Source organism: Scyliorhinus canicula, chromosome 14 (genome assembly GCF_902713615.1).
Source record: "Scyliorhinus canicula chromosome 14, sScyCan1.1, whole genome shotgun sequence".
In the NCBI taxonomy this organism is placed as follows: domain Eukaryota; kingdom Metazoa; phylum Chordata; class Chondrichthyes; order Carcharhiniformes; family Scyliorhinidae; genus Scyliorhinus; species Scyliorhinus canicula.
In genome coordinates this window covers 5,717,485-5,737,920 of record NC_052159.1, presented here as the reverse complement: position 1 = coordinate 5,737,920, position 20,436 = coordinate 5,717,485, and the positions used below count along the sequence as shown (strand labels likewise).

The 20,436-nt window shown below is 51.9% G+C and overlaps 1 protein-coding gene across 1 annotated transcript in view; it reads left to right on the top strand.

Moving 5' to 3' along the window:
- Window positions 1–20,436, top strand: part of clpb (caseinolytic mitochondrial matrix peptidase chaperone subunit B) — a 185,513-nt gene that overhangs the window by 70,739 nt on the left and 94,338 nt on the right. The window contains exon 5 of the mRNA XM_038818471.1: window positions 2,361–2,489. Within this exon, the coding sequence (XP_038674399.1) occupies window positions 2,361–2,489 (129 nt within the window). The remainder of the gene's footprint in view (window positions 1–2,360; window positions 2,490–20,436) is intronic.

Below are 20,436 nucleotides of genomic sequence, written 5' to 3'. Positions count from 1 at the left end.
TTTTATAGCGGAGGTTGCTAGTATCTGATATTCATCTTCCGTGGCAACTGCTGTTCGTTACACTTTCCACGTCTGAAATAAAAGGGGGCTCCGCCCAGCAAATGATTTTTAAAGAAAAAACATGCACACGCCAGGGGCCCATGGACAACCCCCCCCCCCCCACACATACGCGCACCCCACCTTTCCATACCCAGATCATACCTGCATTTTGCAGGTATCGTGTTTGGCTATCTAGGTCCACGCTATTCCCAAGATGCTTGAAGGCAAAGACAGAAAGATGGGAACCCATATCCTGGATGGAAAGGTGGTCAGTCAAACCATGGGACAGTGTCATTGCAAACTTAACAGTGCGGCACTCCCTCACTACTGACTCTCTGACAGTGCGGCACTCCCTCACTACTGACTCTCTGACAGTGCAGCACTCCCTCAGTACTGACCCTCTGACAGTGCAGCACTCCCTCAGTACTGACCCTCTGACAGTGCAGCACTCCCTCAGTACTGACCCTCTGACATTGCAGCACTCCCTCAGTGCTGACCGTGTGACAGTGCAGCACTCCCTCAGTACTGACACTCTGACAGTGCAGCACTCCCTCAGTACTGACCCTCTGACAGAGTGGCACTCCCTCAGTACTGACCCTCTGACAGTGCAGCACAGCCTCAGTACTGACCCTCTGACAGTGCAGCACTCCCTCAGTACTGACCCTCTGACAGTGCAGTACTCCCTCAGTACTGACCCTCTGATGGTGCAGCACAGCCTCAGTTCTGACCCTCTGACAGTGCGGCACACCCTCAGTACTGACCCTCTGACAGTGCAGCACACCCTCAGTACTGACCCTCTGACAGTGCAGCACTCCCTCAGTACTGACCCTCTGACAGTGCAGTACTCCCTCAGTACTGACCCTCTGATGGTGCAGCACAGCCTCAGTTCTGACCCTCTGACAGTGCGGCACACCCTCAGTACTGACCCTCTGACAGTGCAGCACACCCTCAGTACTGACCCTCTGACAGTGCAGTACTCCCTCAGTACTGACCCTCTGATGGTGCAGCACAGCCTCAGTTCTGACCCTCTGACAGTGCAGCACAACCTCAGTACTGACCCTCTGACAGTGCAGCACACCCTCAGTACTGACCCTCAGACAGTGCGGCGCTTCCTCAGTGCTGACCGTCTGACAGTGCGGCACTCCCTCAGTACTGACCCTCTGACAGTGCAGCTCTCCCTCAGTACTGACCCTCTGACAGTGCGGCACACCCTCAGTACTGACCCTCTGACAGTGCAGCACTCCCTCAGTACTGACCCTCTGACAGTGCAGCACTCCCTCAGTACTGACCCTCTGACAGTGCAGCACAGCCTCAGTACTGACCCTCTGACAGTGCAGCACAGCCTCAGTACTGACCCTCTGACAGTGCAGCACAGCCTCAGTACTGACCCTCTGACAGTGCAGCACTCCCTCAGTACTGACCCTCTGACAATGCAGCACTCCCTCAGTACTGACCCTCTGACAGTGCAGCACTCCCTCAGTACTGACCCTCTGACAGTGCAGTACTCCCTCAGTACTGACCCTCTGATGGTGCAGCACAGCCTCAGTTCTGACCCTCTGACAGTGCGGCACACCCTCAGTACTGACCCTCTGACAGTGCAGCACACCCTCAGTACTGACCCTCTGACAGTGCAGTACTCCCTCAGTACTGACCCTCTGATGGTGCAGCACAGCCTCAGTTCTGACCCTCTGACAGTGCAGCACAACCTCAGTACTGACCCTCTGACAGTGCAGCACACCCTCAGTACTGACCCTCAGACAGTGCGGCGCTTCCTCAGTGCTGACCGTCTGACAGTGCGGCACTCCCTCAGTACTGACCCTCTGACAGTGCAGCTCTCCCTCAGTACTGACCCTCTGACAGTGCGGCACACCCTCAGTACTGACCCTCTGACAGTGCAGCACTCCCTCAGTACTGACCCTCTGACAGTGCAGCACTCCCTCAGTACTGACCCTCTGACAGTGCAGCACAGCCTCAGTACTGACCCTCTGACAGTGCAGCACAGCCTCAGTACTGACCCTCTGACAGTGCAGCACAGCCTCAGTACTGACCCTCTGACAGTGCAGCACTCCCTCAGTACTGACCCTCTGACAATGCAGCACTCCCTCAGTACTGACCCTCTGACAGTGCAGCACTCCCTCAGTACTGACCCTCTGACAGTGCAGCATTCCCTCAGTACTGACCCTCTGACAGTGCGGTACTCCTTCATTACTGCACTGGAAGTGCCTGCTTGAATATTGTGCTCCAGATTTCTCCATGGCTGTTGTTCGAATACACACAGGGGTTTATTTGTAATGACACTTGTAACATTTTCTTACCCACAGTGCTGGTGACTAGAGAAGATGAATTTAGCCACCGGTTGAACACACGGGCTAGTTTCCGTGGCTGCACGGCTCTGCACTACGCAGTATTGGTTGACGACTGCCAGACGATCGGATTGTTGCTCGAGGCCGGTAAGGAATTGTTCTCAAATCCGCTACTTGCAAATTGTAAATCATAGAATCCTATAGCACAGAAGGAGGCCATTCTACGGAGGCCTTGATTCAACGAGTCTAGCGCTTGCGGACAAACACTGCATGAACATAGGAACTGGAGAAGGCCATTCGCCCCCTCAAGCCTGTCCGTCATTCAGTGAGATCATGACTAATCTGAATCTTTACTCCATCATTAACCTCATCAAAATCCATCAGTGTCAGTTTGACATGTTCAGCGGACACCCAGCTTCAGCAGCTACATGTGCGGGAGAGAGTTCCAGATTTCCACTCCGCTTTGCGTGACCAAGTGTTTCCTGATGTCACCCCAAATGACCTGGTTCTACTTTTAAAGATGGCCCCAAGACTTGTAGTTACATTTCTAATTCGTGCAGCTCATCTGTTTTGAAAAAGAAATCCCTTTTCTGCCTTTGGTTCATGTGCAAATAACAGTCGTGGTTCGTAATGCTTGATTTAGAATCATAGAATTTACAGTGCACAAGGAGGCCATTCGGCCCATCGAGTGTGCACCGGCCCTTGGGAAGAGCACCCTACTTAAGCCCACACCTCCACCGTAACCCCAGCTAACCTTTTGGACACTCAGCGACAATTTATCATGGCCAATCAACCTAACCTGCACATCTTTGGACTGTGGGAGGAAACCGGAGCACCCGGAGGAAACCCACGCAGACACGGGCAGAACGTGCAGACTTCACACGAAGTCACCCGAGGCCGGAATTGAATCTGGGTCCCTGGAGCTGTGAGGCAGCAGTGCTAACCACTGTGCTACCATGCCGCCCCTGTGCCATCGTGCCATTCTTTAGTCCTGTCTTCCATTTGCTTTGTTAGGTTGCTGGTGACAGCTTCCAATCTCTCTGTGGAAAGCCCGACATTTCTCAATCGAAAAAAGCATTGACATTTGGTTTGAAATGGCCCCTGTTGTCTTAAACCTGGAATAATATCACGGTGTCATCTAATTTATATGCTATATGTGCCTGGGTGCCTCAGTTGATAGCACTCTGGCCACTCAGTTAGAAGGTTTCAAGTTCCACTCCAACAACTAGAATGGTTACAGCACAGAAGGAGGCCATTTGGCCCCTTGCGTCCATGCTGGTTCCCTGCAAGCGCTATTTACCTTGTCCCATTCTCGCACTCGGTCCCTGTAGCCCTGCAAATTTTACGTCTTCAGATAATATTCCAATTCTAATTTGCAATTCACGACTGAATCTTTTTCCACCACACTTGCAGGCCGTGCATTCCAGATTCATGCCCACTTGATTGGCGCCCCATCCACCACCATAAACATCCACTACACCAGTGGCAGTAACGTCTGTCATCTACAACAGCGCTTTTAAAACGTTTTTTCCCAGGTCCCGATTTTACCGACCGGTCGACCTTGGGGACCTACGCCCCCCGACCTTGGGGACCCACTCCCCTTGACGTCAAAGAAGGCTGCTGAACAAGAGGAGGACAAAGGTAGACGGCTTTCCTCAAGAAATGCAACATGGACGTCGGTGCCTGGAAAGCCCTTGCTCAGAAGAGACCTACTTAGAGGAACTTCCTGATTGAAGGGACACAATTTTTCGAGAATTCATAGTACGATGTTGCCTTGTAAGAGAGAGGCAAGAATAGACAGTGGAGCACTGGAAAATGAGGCTGGAGAAGTAATAATAGGAAACAAAGGAATGGCAAAGGAACTGAATAGTTACTTTGCATCAGTCTTCACGGTGGAAGACACCAGTGGCTTTTCAGAACTTCAAAAGAATCAGTGGTGTGTAGTGGCCATCACTGAGGAGGAGGTGTTGGGGAAGCTGAAAGGTGGATAAATCACCCGGACTGGATGGACTACATCCCAGGGTTCTGAAGAAGATAGCTGGGGAGATTGTGGAGGCATTGGTGGTGATCTTTCAGGAATCACTGGAGGCAGGGAGGGTCCCAGAGCACTGGAAAATGTAACAGCCCTGTTTAAGAAGGGAGGGAGGCAGAAGATAGGAAATTATAGTTTGGTTAACCTGACTTTGGTCGTTGGTAAGATTTTTAGAGTTGTTATTAAGGATGATATTGCGGTCACTTGGAAGTGCATGACAAAATAGGATTGAGCCAGCACGGCTTCATCAAGGGGACGTCATACCTGACAAATCTGTTTGAATTCTTTGAGGAGTGTCCCTTTAAGAAATGTTTTCATCTTATCACATGGCTCCAGTGATGTCATTGTGTGGGTGGAGCTGGGCTGTGGCCCTGGGTTTTACTTTCGTTTTGCGTTTGGACTGGTTTTGAACTGCACAGGTTGAAAGAAGTGTTTCTCTATCTTCATTTTAAAAGCTGTTTCCAGACTAATTGATAACTTAAAAGAGATAATTGCTTTCTGGAAGGAATTCAAACCTGCTGTTTGGAAAGGGGAACAGAGTATCACTAACAACAGTCTTATACCAGTCAGAGTGCCGTATGCTGGGCCACACCCTTGAAAAGAGGTTTCTGGTTTTACTTGATTTTGTTATTGAATTGGAACAGTTAAGAGGGAATTCATTAAGGGTTATACATAGATTACTGTAGCTGTGTGGGGTCTTTATGTTTGTAGTTGATAAAAATTCTTACTGTATGTGTTTATACAAATGTTAACTAAATTCGTAGAATAAAGCTTGTTTTTTGATTAAAAGCGCCTAAGAACTCTGTTGAATAACATTTGAAAGGCAGGCTCTTGTGCTCATCATAACCAAAATCAATAAACAGTTGTAGGTCAGGTGAACTCCATAATATACTTTGCAGTTTTCTAAACCTTGGCCCACAACAGGATATAATGAGGAAGTTAGACAAAGGAGAACCTGTGAACGTGATCTATTGAGATTTCCAGAAGGCCTTTGACAAGGTGCCGTACCGGAGGCTGCTAAATAAGATAAGAGCCCATGGTGATAGGGGCTGGTTTAGCACCGGGCTAAATCGCTGGCTTTTAAAGCAGACCAAGGCAGGCCAGCAGCACGGTTCAATTCCGGTACCAGCCTCCCCGAGCAGGCGCCGGAATGTGGCGACTAGGGGCTTTTCACAGTAACTTCATTTGAAGCCTACTTGTGACAATAAGCGATTTTCATTTCAAATTGCTGGCATGGATTGAGGATTGGCTGACTGATAGAAGGCAGAGTATGGGGATAAAGGGGTCTTTTGCAGGATGGCAGCTGGTTACTAGTGGTGTTCCATAGGGGTCAATGTTGGGACCACAACTATTCACAATATACATTAACGATCTGGAAGAAGGAATTGAAGGCACTGTTGCTAAGTTTGCAGATGAAACAAAGATATGCAGAGGGACCGGTAGTACTGAGGAAGCAGGGGGGCTGCAGAAGGACATGGGCAGGCCAGGAGAGTGGGCAAAGAAGTGGCAGATGGAATACAATGTGGAAAAGTGTGAGGTTATGCACTTTGGTAGGAAGAATAGACTATTTTCTAAATGGGGAAAGGCTTAGGAAATCAGAAGCACAAAGGGAGTTAGGAGTCTTAGCTCAGGATTTTTTTTAAGGTTAACGTGCAGGTTCAGTTTGCAGTTAGGAAGGCAAATGCAATGCTGGCGTTCATTTTGAGAGGGCCAGAATATTAGAGCACGGATGTACTGCTGAGGCTGAATACGGCCCTGAACAGACCCCGTTCGGAGTATTGTGAGCAATTTTGGGCCCTGTATCTAAGGAAGGATGTGCTGGCCTTCGAGATGGTTCAGAAGAGATTCACAAGAATGATCCCTGGAATGAAGGGCTTGCCATACGAGGAAAGGTTGAGAACTCTTGTGTCTGTACTCGTTGGGGTTTAGAAGTATGAGGGGCAATCTCAGTGAAACCTACAGAATACTGAGAGGTCTAGATAGAGTGGACATGGAGAAGATGTTTCCACTAGTAGAAAAGACTAGAATCCGAGGACACAGCCTCAGACTGAAGGGACGATTCTTTAAAACAGAGATGAGGAGGAATTTCAGTGGTGAATCTGTGGAACCCTTTGCCGCAGAAGACTGCGGAGGCCAAATCGGCGAGTGTCTTTAAGACAGAAATAGATAGGTTCTTGATTAATAAGGGGATCAGGGAAATTGGGAGAAGGCAGGAGAATGATAAATCAGCCATGCTTGAATGGCGGAGCAGACTCGATGGGCCGAATTAACTAATTCTGCTCTTGTATCTTATGGTCTTAATTAAAAAAGGGAGGGATAAAGAAAGCAGGAAACTACAGGCCAGTTAACTGTACATCTGTCACAGGAAAAATGTTAGTAGCTATTATTAATGATGCTTGATTGGCAGGTTGTGACGATGGTATGCCACAGGGATCAGTGCTGGGGCCTCAACCTTTTACAAGTGATATAAATAAGTTGGATGAAGGGATGGTTAATATATTTGGTGATGGCACAAAGATAGGTAGGAAAGTAAGTTGTGAAGAGGACATAAGAAGGCTACAAAGGGACATAGGTAAATGGGCAAAGATCTGGCAAATGGAATACAATGTGAGAAAATGTGAAATTGTCCATTTTGGCAGGAAGGTTACAGAAGAAACTTATTATCTAAATGGTGAGAGATCGCAGAGCTCGGAGGTACAGAGGGATCTGGGTGTCCCAGTGCATGAATCACAAAAGCCTAGTTTGCAGGTACAGCAAGTAATTCGGAAAGTTCATAGAATGTTATTGTATTGCGCGGGGAATTAAATATAAAATTAGGGAGGTTATGCTTCAGATGGGAGCCATGATGTGGAGATGCTGGCGTTAGACTGGGGTAAGCACAGTAAGAAGTCTTAACAGCACCAGGTTAAAGTCCAACAGGTTTGTTTCGAATCACTAGCTTTCAGAGCGTGGCTCCTTCATTCACCTGTGGAAAGAGCTGTGCTCCGAAAGCTAGTGATTTGAAACAAACCTGTTGGACTTTAACCTGGTGTTATAAGACTTCTTACTGTGCTTCAGTTGTACTGGGCATTAGTGAGACCCATCCGGAGTATTGTGTACATTATTGGTCTCCTTATTTAAGGAAAGATGTAAATATATCAGAAGCAATTCAGAGAAGGTTTACTGCTCTAGACTAATGCCAGGATTGAGAAGGTTCTCTTATGAGGAAAGTTTTGGCTTGTACCTACTGGAGTTTAGATGAGTAAAAGGCAACTTGATTGAAACCTTTAAGATCTTTCTACTGCGCCCAATTTCAGTTTCTCCTTGATTGTTCACCAGAGGCCCTGGAGCTGTGGATACAGCGCGCACCAGCCCTGCTTAGTCCCGCCGTGGACTCTCCTGAGAAGCTCTCTCCAGCAGATTCAGTTGTGAGATCCTGGCCTGTTTGTGTCTCTGGCCCCTCTTTTCCATATTACACAATAATCCATATTCAGTTCTTTACACAGTCCTGTTGCTTGCTTGCTGGCAGCTACAAAAAGGAGGAATCTCTCCTCCATGATTTTGCGCCCAAAGCATGTATGTACGTACAGGGCGCGTGGTGTTGGTATACGTGCTGGGTGCGTGACCTCCTCTCTGCTGTTGCCTCTGGCAGAAAGACTCCATTGTTCATATTTAATGGCCGGTCACATCCAGCCTTCTTTTTTTTACTCTGAAACTTTATTTCCAATACCTGATTTTTTCCAAGTTTATGACTTTTTACTACTGAAAATTAAAACAATTTCAGATGAACATGTGCATCCTTACATTTGCACGCAAACTTTGTTTTAAATATATTCCCATTTCTTTAGAAATTTAAACAAGTATAGAAAAAAGTACAATCTTGTTACTTTATAAACTATGGGCGAGATTCTCCGCAAATGCGGAGAGTCGTAAAGGCTGCCGTGAAACTGGCCGTGTTTCACGGCAGCCTTCACGCCCGTTCCCGGGACCCAATTCTCCCCCCCCCCATCGGGGCTAGGAGCGGGACCCCGGGAATCACGGCGTCGGTGACGTCATCACGCCATTGATGGAACCCGCGCATGCGCGGTTCCGCATTTCTCCACCGCCGCCCGACAAGATGTGGCGGCTTGATCTTTTCGGGCGGCGGAGGGGAAAGAATGCGTCCCTTTTGGACGCAGGTCCGACGGTCGGTGGGCACCGATCGCGGGCCTGTCCCCTCCCGAGCACAACGGTGGTGCTCCCGCCCCAAACGGGCCTCTGGATGCCCCAAACGGCCCATCGGCCGCGGAGAATCGCCGCTCGCCGTAAAAAACGGTGAGCGGCGATTCGTGACGTGGGTCGGGCGAGGGGGGGGGAGAATAGCGGGAGGGCGTGAAAAATGTCGGGAGGCCCTCCCGCTATTCTCCCAACCGGCGGAGAATCGCGCCCTATGACTTTAGACAAGATGAAGTAACTTGTCAACACACACAATGTCACAATATTTCTTACTGGTTCCACTGCATTGCACTATCCAACCCTCCAAGTCATCTCCTGCTCCATTCTCATCAAAAGTACTTAATTCCTGCTACAAAGAGAGTGGGTGACACAGAGCGACGACTGTAGGCTTTCTTCCAGTGTTGACATATGTCAGCCGTATTGACTGGCCTCGTTCGGTCAGCATTCCTCTCCGACAAACCTGGCCTGGCATTGGCCAGCCCACAGCCCAGCCTCACTCTTCCCCGCCCCCTCAAAGGCCGCAAACAATCGAGGACTGCCCTCAGCTGGCATTCTTAAAAGCCGGTCGCGGCCATTGGGGACTTCTTCCCACGATCGGAGCGCCACCAGCGATCGCTCCGCCACCCTCCTGACACTCGTCTGTGACCCACCCGCGGGTGGAGACCCTGAGTTTGAAAAACACCGCCCTACCTCATTTCCCAAAGAGCCCAGCAAATATCTCCTCTCCAATTCCCTTTCCGATGTTAGTTAATCTGTTTCCATGCTGCTTCCAGGCAGCACATTTCAGATCATAACAATTCACAGCTAAAATTTATTTTCCTCATGTTGCCTCTGGATATTTTTCCAAATATCTTCACATCTGTGTCCCTCAGCTGACTTGCCCCCCCCTGCTACTGGAAACAGTTTTTCTTTAATCTGTCTGAACCATTCATCATTCTGAACACTTCTATCAAACTTTCCCTTAACTTTTTTCTATGGGGAACAGCCCCATGGGAACCCCACAACCTGGAGGTTCCCACTCCAGGCCACTCACCACCTCGACTTGCAAATAAATCGCCGCTCCTTCACTGTCGCTGGGTCAAAATCCAGGGCCCCCTCCTAACTGAATCACTTCACACTTTCTGTGTGTTGGATTTCATCCTCCAGGTTTCCACCCGTTTCACCAGTCTCCTGAAGATCTCTTTGTTGTTAACTCCATTTCTATGGAAATGATGCTCCGTACCCCCAAGTCTGGATCCTTAAAATACATGAAAAAGAGCAGTGGTTTCGACACTGACCCCTGGGGAACACCTCAGTGTATTTTCCTCTAGCCTGAAAGACAACTAGTCACCAGTACTCTGTGTTTCTGCCCCTCAGCTAATTTCATATTCACACAACTGCTGACTGCCACTTTGATCCCATGGGTTTGAATTTTGATACCAAGTCTAATATCTGATACACATTAACTGCACTACCCTTATCTATCCTCTCCGTTACTTCACCAAAAGACTCAGTCACGCTAATCAAACATGATTTACCTTTAACATTCATTTTGGCTTTCATTTAAACCCCAGATTTTTCCAAGTGTATTAATTTCATCCCAGATTGATGTCTGTAAAAGTTCCCCACAGGTGACGGTGGAATGATTGGCCTGTAGTTACCAGGTTTGTGGCCACTCCCCTTGTTTTTGGCCGGGGGCTGTGACGTTTGCCAAGACCCTCTCCAGGCATTTGACATTCTTCCTAAAGTGTGGTGCACAGGATTTGTATAAGAGCTGGTTTAGCTCACTCAGCTAAATCGCTAGCTTTGAAAGCAGACCAAGCAGGCCAGCAGCATGGTTCGATTCCCGTACCAGCCTCCCCGGACAGGCGCCGGAATGTGGCGACTAGGGGCTTTTCACAGTAACTTCATTGAAGCCTACTCGTGACAATATCCAACTTCCAACTTTCCAACTCTCACTATCCAACTTCCGATTACATGCTTCATAGAATCCCCACAATGCAGAAGGAGGCCTTTCAGCCCCTCGAGCCTGCACCGACCCTCTGAAAGAGCTCTCCACCCATGCCCACTCCCTCGCCCTATCCCAATAACCCCTTAACCAAACCTGCACATCCTTGGACTCTAAGGGGAAATTTAGCACAGCCAATCCACCTAACCTGCACATCTCTGGATTGCGGTAGGAAACCGGAGCACCCGGAGGAAACCCACGCAGACATGGGGAGAAAGTGCAAACTGAACTCAGTCACCTGAGACCGGAATTGAACCCGGGTCCCTGGTGCTGTGAGGCAGCAGTGCTGACCACTATGCCACCATGCCACCCTCTATTCTGTTCACCTAAACCTGTGGTAGTGAGTTCTCTCTGAATTTCCTTCAGTGAGATGCCGATGTGAACGGTTCACGGTACCTTGAAATCCACATCTCTATGTGCAAGTTTAACGTCACTCCCCTGCTTTTCCATTCTGTGCCTCTAGAAATGAACCTCGCTGTTTGGACTTCCTGTTTGCTTTGTTAACCTGGGACAGAGGGGAAAAGGGAAACATGTCAAGACACCTTTTTTCATTGACTGGACAGAGACTTTTCTTATTGTCGCATGGCCAGTATTACCACCCCCCCCCCCCCCCCCCCCCCCCCAGCCCGATCCTTTAAAGTACCTGACTATTTGACTAAGCACTTCAATAATTGATAGGTCCGTTGACTCAGAACCCAATCGATCAGGCCATTTCAACAAGCAATAAAATATTACACTTTAATAATGAAAAGCATCATTTTTCCCCTTTCACTTCCTCGGACCTCTGGCCTTTGAACCCGGGTAGTTCATAAAGATCTGCTTTTAAAGATCCTCCCCCCCCCCCCCCCCCCCCCCCCCACCAACTGCCTTTCCTTTATAAAGAACAGGCAGCTGGGCCTGTCCTTGTAACGTCTTGTTGCCTTCTGCAGTGTCAAAGCATTCCCCCTTGTCAGGCTCCCAGCGAGGGCCGCAACCTTCAGGCCCCGAAGCCTTTGAGCAATTAGTTGCCACCCACCGGCCCGTCTTTATCTGCAGGTCAACAGCTGGGTGACACCGCAGAGCTGGCGCAGCGCGCTTAGAGGCCTTGCCTTATAATATTTGATTAATAACCTCCCCGCTCGGCCACCTCGATGCCTGCCATTTTTTTTTCCCCTCACGCCTGTGCGAGCTGGACACGGAGATGCTCCAAACTGAGATCGATCCGATCATCTGTGGGGAAATCTATCCGTCGCTGGTGTGAAGTAAGCCCAGTAAATGATGGGCCTGACTTTCTAAGGTGCAGAGTTCACTGACTTTGGCTGTTTTATTTCTGTTCGGCAGCTCTATTGGAATTGCAACTTTCCTGAGGAGCGGGGGAGGGGCGGGATGAGTAATTCGAAAATCAATAAGTGTCATAATAAAAGAACAGCACAATAAGTGGCACAGAATCTTTATTTTTAATCGTTTAACCCTTCCAGGTCAGGCAGCAATCTTGGACAGTAGTTGCTCCTCTGCGCATAGGAATGGGAAGAGGCCATTCAGCCTCTGCAGCCTGTTCCAACGTTCAGTTCTATCGTGGCAGATCTGCGCTTCGTTTCTCCGCCTTGGCTTCCTGTCCAGACCTAATCAAACATCCACACCTATCAACCATTCTCCTGAGAATTGTCTCCACTCACCTGTTTGCTGAAACACTCCAGTGTGCAGGCGGGATGAGAGAAGTGGCGTGGACGCGACTATTCCAATGTCTTGTTGGCAAAGCCGTATCCTAACACAGTGGTTAGCACTGTTGCTCCACGTGTGGCTCTGTGCTGAATTGTGTCTGATTCCGCTTTCAGCTGACGCCCCAGTAGAATATTTGTCCCTCAATGTCACTGAAAACTGATTAACTACAAGTTATCATGTTGCTGTGAATGGGAGCTTGCTGTGCTCAATTGTGCCTGATGTGTTTCCTGCTTCACAACAACGGTGACTCAACTTCAAAATGTACTCAATTGGCTTTGAAGCACTTTAAAATGAGCTGAAATCGTGAGAGGTGCTGTCGAAATGTACCTTAGGGCATTCTTTTACATTAAGGACACTATATGCCAGCAAGCTATTGTTGTTATAACAGTCCTGCACCGTGTACAGGTGCTGGTTTAGCACAGGGCTAAATAGCTGGCTTTGAAAGCAGACCAAGGCAGGCCAGCAGCACGGTTCAATTCCCGTACCAGCCTCCCCGAACAGGCGCCGGAATGTGGCGACTAGGGACTTTTCACAGTGACTTCATTGAAGCCTACTCGTGACAATAAGCGATTTTCATTTTTCATTTCATTTACAGGACTAGTTCTTTAGAAAAACCACAAAATGTTCTCAGCCCACACTCTTTGCTAAAATATTGAGTTTCGCACACTCAAATATGTAACATTATTGTGTCCTGAGGCCCACACGCACACAGGCATCAGGACGGCGCGCACACAGACATCAGGAATGCGCGCACACAAACATCAGGAATGTGCACACACAAACATCAGGAACGCGCACACACAAACATCAGGAACATGCACATACAGACATCAGGAATGCGCACACACAGACATCAGGAACACACACACACAGCCATCAGGACCGTGCACACACAGCCATCAGGACCGTGCACACACAGCCATCAGGAACGCACACACACAGACATCAGGACTGCGCGCACACAGCCATCAGGAACGCACACAGCCATCAGGAACGCACACACAGCCATCAGGAACGCACACACAGCCATCAGGAACGCACACACACAGACATCAGGACCGCGCACATACAGCCATCAGGAACGCACACACAGGCATCAGGAACGCACACACACACATCAGGAACACACGTACATCAGGAACGTACATGCACAGACATCAGAAACGCACACACACAGCCATCAGGAACACAAACACACAGACATCAGGACCGTGTGCACACAGACATCAGGACCGCGCGCACACAGACATCAGGAACACACATACACAGACATCAGGAACACATGCACACAGACATCAGGAACGCGCACACACAGACATCAGGAACGCACGCACACAGACATCAGGACCGTGCACACACAGACATCAGGAACGCTCACACACAGAGATCAGCTCCCTGCACACCTAGGCACGTACACACTGACATACACAGATATGTATATATATATATATATATAGATGTGTATATATATATATATATATATATAATATATATATATATACACATAGAGAATCACAGAGAGACAGACACATGTATGCACAGTGAGAGAGAGAGACGTGCAGGTAATAGTTTCCCAGCACCAATGTCAGGCCGGGTTAAGTTTCAAAATCAGGCTGGTTACTTCAGTCTGGTGAACAGTGATTTACTCTGAGAGACTATAAACAGTTTGGAAAGTTGCCCTTCCACCTCCAATGAATGACACCCAGTGCCACAAAATAGGCCCAGTCACACTGACACACCACACGTGTCTGTGGAGTTATGTCCAGCTGTTTCTGTCCCATTCGCCAGCGACAGGTCAAAGATGGAGAGTTCTGTTTCCCATTGTTCTAGCTTCCTTCCCCCCCCCCCACTCCCGTTTTTAAACGATTATACTTCTCCCAAGCTGTTGGGAGTCAGTTTCCGAAGGAAGGGAGGGATTGGGTTGGGGGGGGGGGGGGGGGGGGGGGGTTGCAAGGGGCAGCGGGAGGAAGGAAAGAAAAGGGGATCCCAGAAAACAGACATAAAGCATCTGTTAGCGTCCAGAGAGCAGTGCAGACAAATGTCACAGCTTCCTTTGCCTGGAGGTATGAGTAAGATCCAAAAGCCAGGGCACGTGGAGGAGACAAGAGGTCTCGACCAGGTCAAGTGAGACAGAGAGCAGAACGCAGCAGGATGTCTCATCTGAAGAGCATTTATTAACTCTGCGCTTGTTTAACAACAGGCTTTAGGAGCGGAGGGGAGAGAAAAAACAAAGGGCCGGGGGAGGGGGTGGGGGGCGGTGTTGTGGGTCAGGGCCGTAGTTTAATGGCATACCCTGAGGATACTGCAATTTGTGGAGCTGTGTAGCAGCGGTAACCGGATACTGCTCGGGGACAGGTGCAGACAGTAATGTGTGTTTTGTGTCAGTGATCGAGCTCCCAGCTTGGAGAAAGCAGTTGTTGCACGTGGAATAAAACCTGTCACTTCTCTCCTTCCTCGGCCACCTTTTGGTCCTCGCTGCACTCCTTGACACAATGTCCCCACCAGGATGCAGCTCCGACTGTTGTCTCTTCCATTCCCTCCCCTATCGGCGGGATTCTAACCTCCCGCAGCTCGAAAGAGAATACCAGCTTGGAACTCAAACTCTTAAACTGCCAATCCCAGTGTGGCACGGAGCGAGACCCGGGGAGACCCGGAGCGAGACCCGGGGAGACACGGAGCGAGACCCGGGGAGACACGGAGCGAGACCCGGGGAGACACGGAGCGAGACCCGGGGAGACACGGAGCGAGACCCGGGGAGACACGGAGGGAGTCCCGGGGAGACACGGAGGGAGTCCCGGGGAGACACGGAGCGAGACACGGGGAGACACGGAGCGAGACCCGGGGAGACACGGAGCGAGACCCGGGGAGACACGGAGCGAGACCCGGGGAGACACGGAGGGAGTCCCGGTGTGACACGGAGGGAGTCCCGGTGAGGCACTGAGGGAGTCCCGGTGAGGCACTGAGGGAGTCCCGGTGAGGCACTGAGGGAGTCCCGGTGAGGCACTGAGGGAGTCCCGGTGAGGCACTGAGGGAGTCCCGGTGAGGCACGGAGGGAGTCGCGGTGAGACACTGAGGGAGTCCCGGTGAGGCACGGAGGGAGTCGCGGTGAGACACTGAGGGAGTCCCGGTGAGACACGGAGGGAGTCGCGGTGAGACACGGAGGGAGTCCCGGTGAGGCACGGAGGGAGTCCCGGTGAGACACGGAGGGAGTCCCGGTGAGGCACGGAGGGAGTCCCGGTGAGACACGGAGGGAGTCGCGGTGAGACACGGAGGGAGTCCCGGTGAGGCACGGAGGGAGTCCCGGTGAGGCACTGAGGGAGTCCCGGTGAGACACGGAGGGAGTCCCGGTGAGGCACGGAGGGAGTCGCGGTGAGACACGGAGGGAGTCCCGGTGAGACACTGAGGGAGTCCCGGTGAGACACGGAGGGAGTCCCGGTGAGGCACGGAGGGAGTCCCGGTGAGGCACGGAGGGAGTCCCGGTGAGACACGGAGGGAGTCGCGGTGAGGCACGGAGGGAGTCGCGGTGAGACACTGAGGGAGTCCCGGTGAGACACGGAGGGAGTCCCGGTGAGACACTGAGGGAGTCCCGGTGAGACACGGAGGGAGTCGCGGTGAGACACGGAGGGAGTCCCGGTGAGGCACTGAGGGAGTCGCGGTGAGACACGGAGGGAGTCCCGGTGAGGCACTGAGGGAGTCCCGGTGAGACACGGAGGGAGTCCCGGTGAGGCACTGAGGGAGTCGCGGTGAGACACGGAGGGAGTCCCGGTGAGGCACTGAGGGAGTCGCGGTGAGACACGGAGGGAGTCCCGGTGAGGCACTGAGGGAGTCCCGGTGAGACACGGAGGGAGTCCCGGTGAGACACTGAGGGAGTCCCGGTGAGACACTGAGGGAGTCCCGGTGAGACACGGAGGGAGTCCCGGTGAGACACGGAGGGAGTCCCGGTGAGACACGGAGGGAGTCCCGGTGAGACACGGAGGGAGTCCCGGTGAGACACGGAGGGAGTCCCGGTGAGACACTGAGGGAGTCCCGGTGAGGCACTGAGGGAGTCGCGGTGAGACACGGAGGGAGTCCCGGTGAGACACGGAGGGAGTCCCGGTGAGACACGGAGGGAGTCCCGGTGAGACACGGAGGGAGTCCCGGTGAGACACGGAGGGAGTCCCGGTGAGACACTGAGGGAGTCACGGTGAGGCACGGAGGGAGTCCCGGTGAGGCACGGAGGGAGTCCCGGTGAGACACTGAGGGAGTCACGGTGAGGCACGGAGGGAGTCCCGGTGAGGCACGGAGGGAGTCCCGGTGAGACACTGAGGGAGTCCCGGTGAGACACGGAGGGAGTCCCGGTGAGACACTGAGGGAGTCTCGGTGAGGCACTGAGGGAGTCGCGGTGAGACACGGAGGGAGTCGCGGTGAGACACGGAGGGAGTCGCGGTGAGACACGGAGGGAGTCCCGGTGAGACACGGAGGGAGTCGCGGTGAGACACGGAGGGAGTCCCGGTGAGACACGGAGGGAGACCCGGTGAGACACGGAGGGAGACTCCATTATCAGAGGTACTTCAGATGCTGCAATAAACTGGGGCCCACTCATTCGCTCAGGTCATTGTAAAAGGTCCAGAGACTCTGGGCTGCATTTCATAAACGCGCACCAGGCATGTTTACAGTGCAGGAGAGAAAATAAGTGGTGCTTACCCACCAACTTCCCACATTCAACCCCCACCCCCCCATCACCAACTTCCTAAATTCCCCCATCCCCCCACCACCAATGTCCCAGTGCTAACCACTGTGCCACCATGCCACCCTGCTCCTTAATGTTGCTGACATTGAGGGAGAGTGAGATTGTTGTCAGTGCACCACGCCACTAAATTGATTTTGATTTTATTTATTCACGATCCCCCTGCTGTGACCCACAATGGCTGTGTCTATAGCAAACTTGTGGATGGAGTTGGAGCCAAATTTTGCCCCACAGCCGTGTGTGTACAGGGAGTATAGTTGGTGGGGGGGGAGGGGGCTAAGTACACAGCCTTGCGGGGCCCCGGTATTGAGCACTATGGTGGAGGAGGTGTTGTTTATCCTTACTGATTGCAATGTGTGGGTCAGGAAATGTTTGGGTATGAGCTTGGCTGGGATTATGGTGTTGAAGGCGGAGCTGTAGTCAATGAATGGGAGTCTGATGTAGGAGTCCTTGTTGTCGAGATGCTCTGGGGATGAGTGTCGGGCCAGGGAGATGGCGTCTGCTGTGGACCGGTTGTGGAGGTATGCGAATTGCAGTGGATCAAGGCAATCTGGAAGGTTGGGAGCTTTTTTTTAAATAATCTTTATTGTCACTGGTAGGCTTACATTAACACTGCATTGAAGGGCAGCATGGTGGGGCAGTGGTTAGCACTGCTGCCTCACGGCACGAGGTCCCAGGTTCGATCCCGGCCCTGGGTCACTGTCTGTGTGGAGTTTGCACATTCTCCCCGTGTTTGCGTGGGTTTCACCCCACAACCCAAAGATGTGCAGGGTAGGTGGATTGGCCACACTAAATAAAAAAAAAAAAAAATTTAGATTACCCAATTCATTTTTTCCAATTAAGGGGCAATTTAGCGTGGCCAATCCACCTACCCTGCACATCTTTGGGTTGTGGGGGCGAAACCCACGCAGACACGGGGAGAATGTGCAAACTCCACACGGACAGTGACCCAGAGCCGGGATCGAACCTGGCACCTCAGCGCCGTGAGGCAGCTGTGCTAACCACTGCGCCGCCGTACTGCCCAGCCACACTAAATTGCCCCTTAATTGGAAAAAATGAATTGGGTACTCTAAATTTATTTTTTTAAAAACCAAAAAAACCACTGCAATGAAGTTACTGTGAAAAGCCCCTCATCGCCACATTCTGGCGCCTATTCGGGTACACGGAGAGAGAATTCAGAATGTCCAATTCACCCAGCAGCACGCCTTTCGGGACTTGTGGGAGGAAACTGGAGCACCCGGAGGAAACCCACGCAGACACGGGGAGAACGTGCAGACTCCGCGCAGACAGTGACCCAAGCCGGGAATCGAACCTGGGACCTCGGTACTGTGAAGCAACAGTGCTAACCACTGTGCTTCCATGCCGCCCTACTGTGCTATCCTGCTGCCGTGATGTACCCCATGACGAATCTCTCGAAGCACTTCATAATAATAGGTGTCGGGGCCACCGGTCGGTAGTCGTTGAGACACGTTGTCTGGTTCTTCTTTGGCACTGGTAAGATAGCCGTCTTCTTGAAGCAGGTGGGAACTTCGGAGCGGAGTAGCGAGGGGTTGAAGATGTCTGCGATCACACCCGCCAGTTGGTCCGCGCAGGATCAGAGTGCATGACCAGGAACTCCGTCAGGACCCGTTGCTTTCTGTGGGTTCACTTTCGAGAAGGCCGATCTAAGTTCTCAGACTGTGATAATAGGTATGGGTGTGCCTGAGGCTACTGGGGCAGCTGACATTGATTCGTTGGCTGCCTGCTCAAATTGAGCATAGACTTCATCAAGGAGGGGAGCCCTGATGCCGGATTTTCTACTTGGCTTTGTTTTGTAGCCCTTTATATTGTTAAGCCTTGCGACAACCAACGAGAGTCCGTGTTGATGGTCTGGGACTCTAGCCTAGTCTTTGATTGTCTCTTGGCAACCCTGATGGTTTTACAGAGGTTGTTTCTTGTATCGGTCAGGGACGTCTGTCTTGAACGCCTCAGACCTGGCCTTCAGTAGGGAGTGGATCTCCTGGTTAAACCATGGTTTCTGGTTGGGGATCGTATGTACTAGCTTCTTTGGCACGCAATCTTCCACACACTTGCTGATGAAATCTGTGACGGTGGTAGCATACTCGTCCAGGTTGGCCACCGAGTTTTTGAATATGGACCAGCCCACTGACTCCGAGCAGTCGCCCAGGAGCTCTTCTGTTGCCTCGGAGCAGCATTGCACTTCCGTCCGAACCGGATCCTCCCACTTAAGCTTCTGCTTGTATGTCGGGAGAAGAAGCGGCGTCTTGTGGTCTTGATTTTTCCGAATATTATCAGTGACAATCCTATTTCTGGTGAGTCTGGAGAAGCTGAGGTTGTTTTTTGGAGGAGAGAAGGTTGAGGAGAGTCTTGAGAGATGTTGAAAATCACAGTGTTTTGACGGAGTAGGAAAATAAGGACATAACTAGGAACTGGGTTAAGCCTCTGTCCTTCAAATCTGGGGCAAAATCCCCCAGCAGGGTTGGAGAATCGCTCGGGGCCGCTGAAAATCCCGCCCCCGCAATGTCCAGAATTCTCCCACCCGCAAAAAGTCGGCGTGCCGCCAATCCCGCCGCCTGCCTCGGAGAATGGCGGGGGCCGGCGGGAGGCTATGGGTTTCTGTGCTGCCGTTATTCTCCGGCCCGGATGGGCCGAAGTCCCGCTGCTAAGATGCCTCTCCCCCCGCCGTGGTTTGAACCACCTCTGTGCCGGCCGGATCGGCGGCGCGAACAGGTCCCGGGGTCCTTGGGGGGGGGGGGGGGGGGGGCGCGGGGCGATCCGGCCCCGGGGGGTGCCCCCACGGTGGCCAGGCCCGCGATCGGGGCCCACCGATCGGCAGGCGGGCCAGTGCCGTGGGGGCACTCTTTTTCTTCCGCCGCTGCCACGACCTCCACCATGGCGGAGGCGGAGGAGAATCCCCCAACGCGCATGCGCCGGTGGTGATGTCAGCGGCAGCTGACGCACTGGCGCATGCACGAACCGGCGAAGGCCTTTCGGCCAGCCCCGGCGGCGGGCGTCAAAGGCCATTGTTGCCGGATTTGGCGCCAGTCGGCGTGGTGCCAACCGCTCCGGCGCGGGCGTAGCCCCTCAATGTGAGGGCTTGGCCCCTAAAGGTGCGGAGAATTCCGCACCTTTGGGGAGGCCCGACACCGGAGTGGTTGGTGCCATTCCAATACGCCAGGACCCCCCGCCCCGCCGGGTAGGGGAGAATTTCGCTCCTGCTCCGCCATTCGCTAAGATCATCGCTGAGCTCCAACTTCACCTTCCTTTATTATACCCCGTTCCTTCACTCTCTTCGTTTGTAAAAGGTGCGCAGTGGTAGACAGGTCAGTAACCAGAGGGCGCCCAGTTAACATAATTGGGTGTTCCTGCACCACAGGAACTGCACACAGCACCATCACCTTCTCGAGGGCAATTAGAAATAGGCAATAAACACTGGACTTGCTCACATTGCATG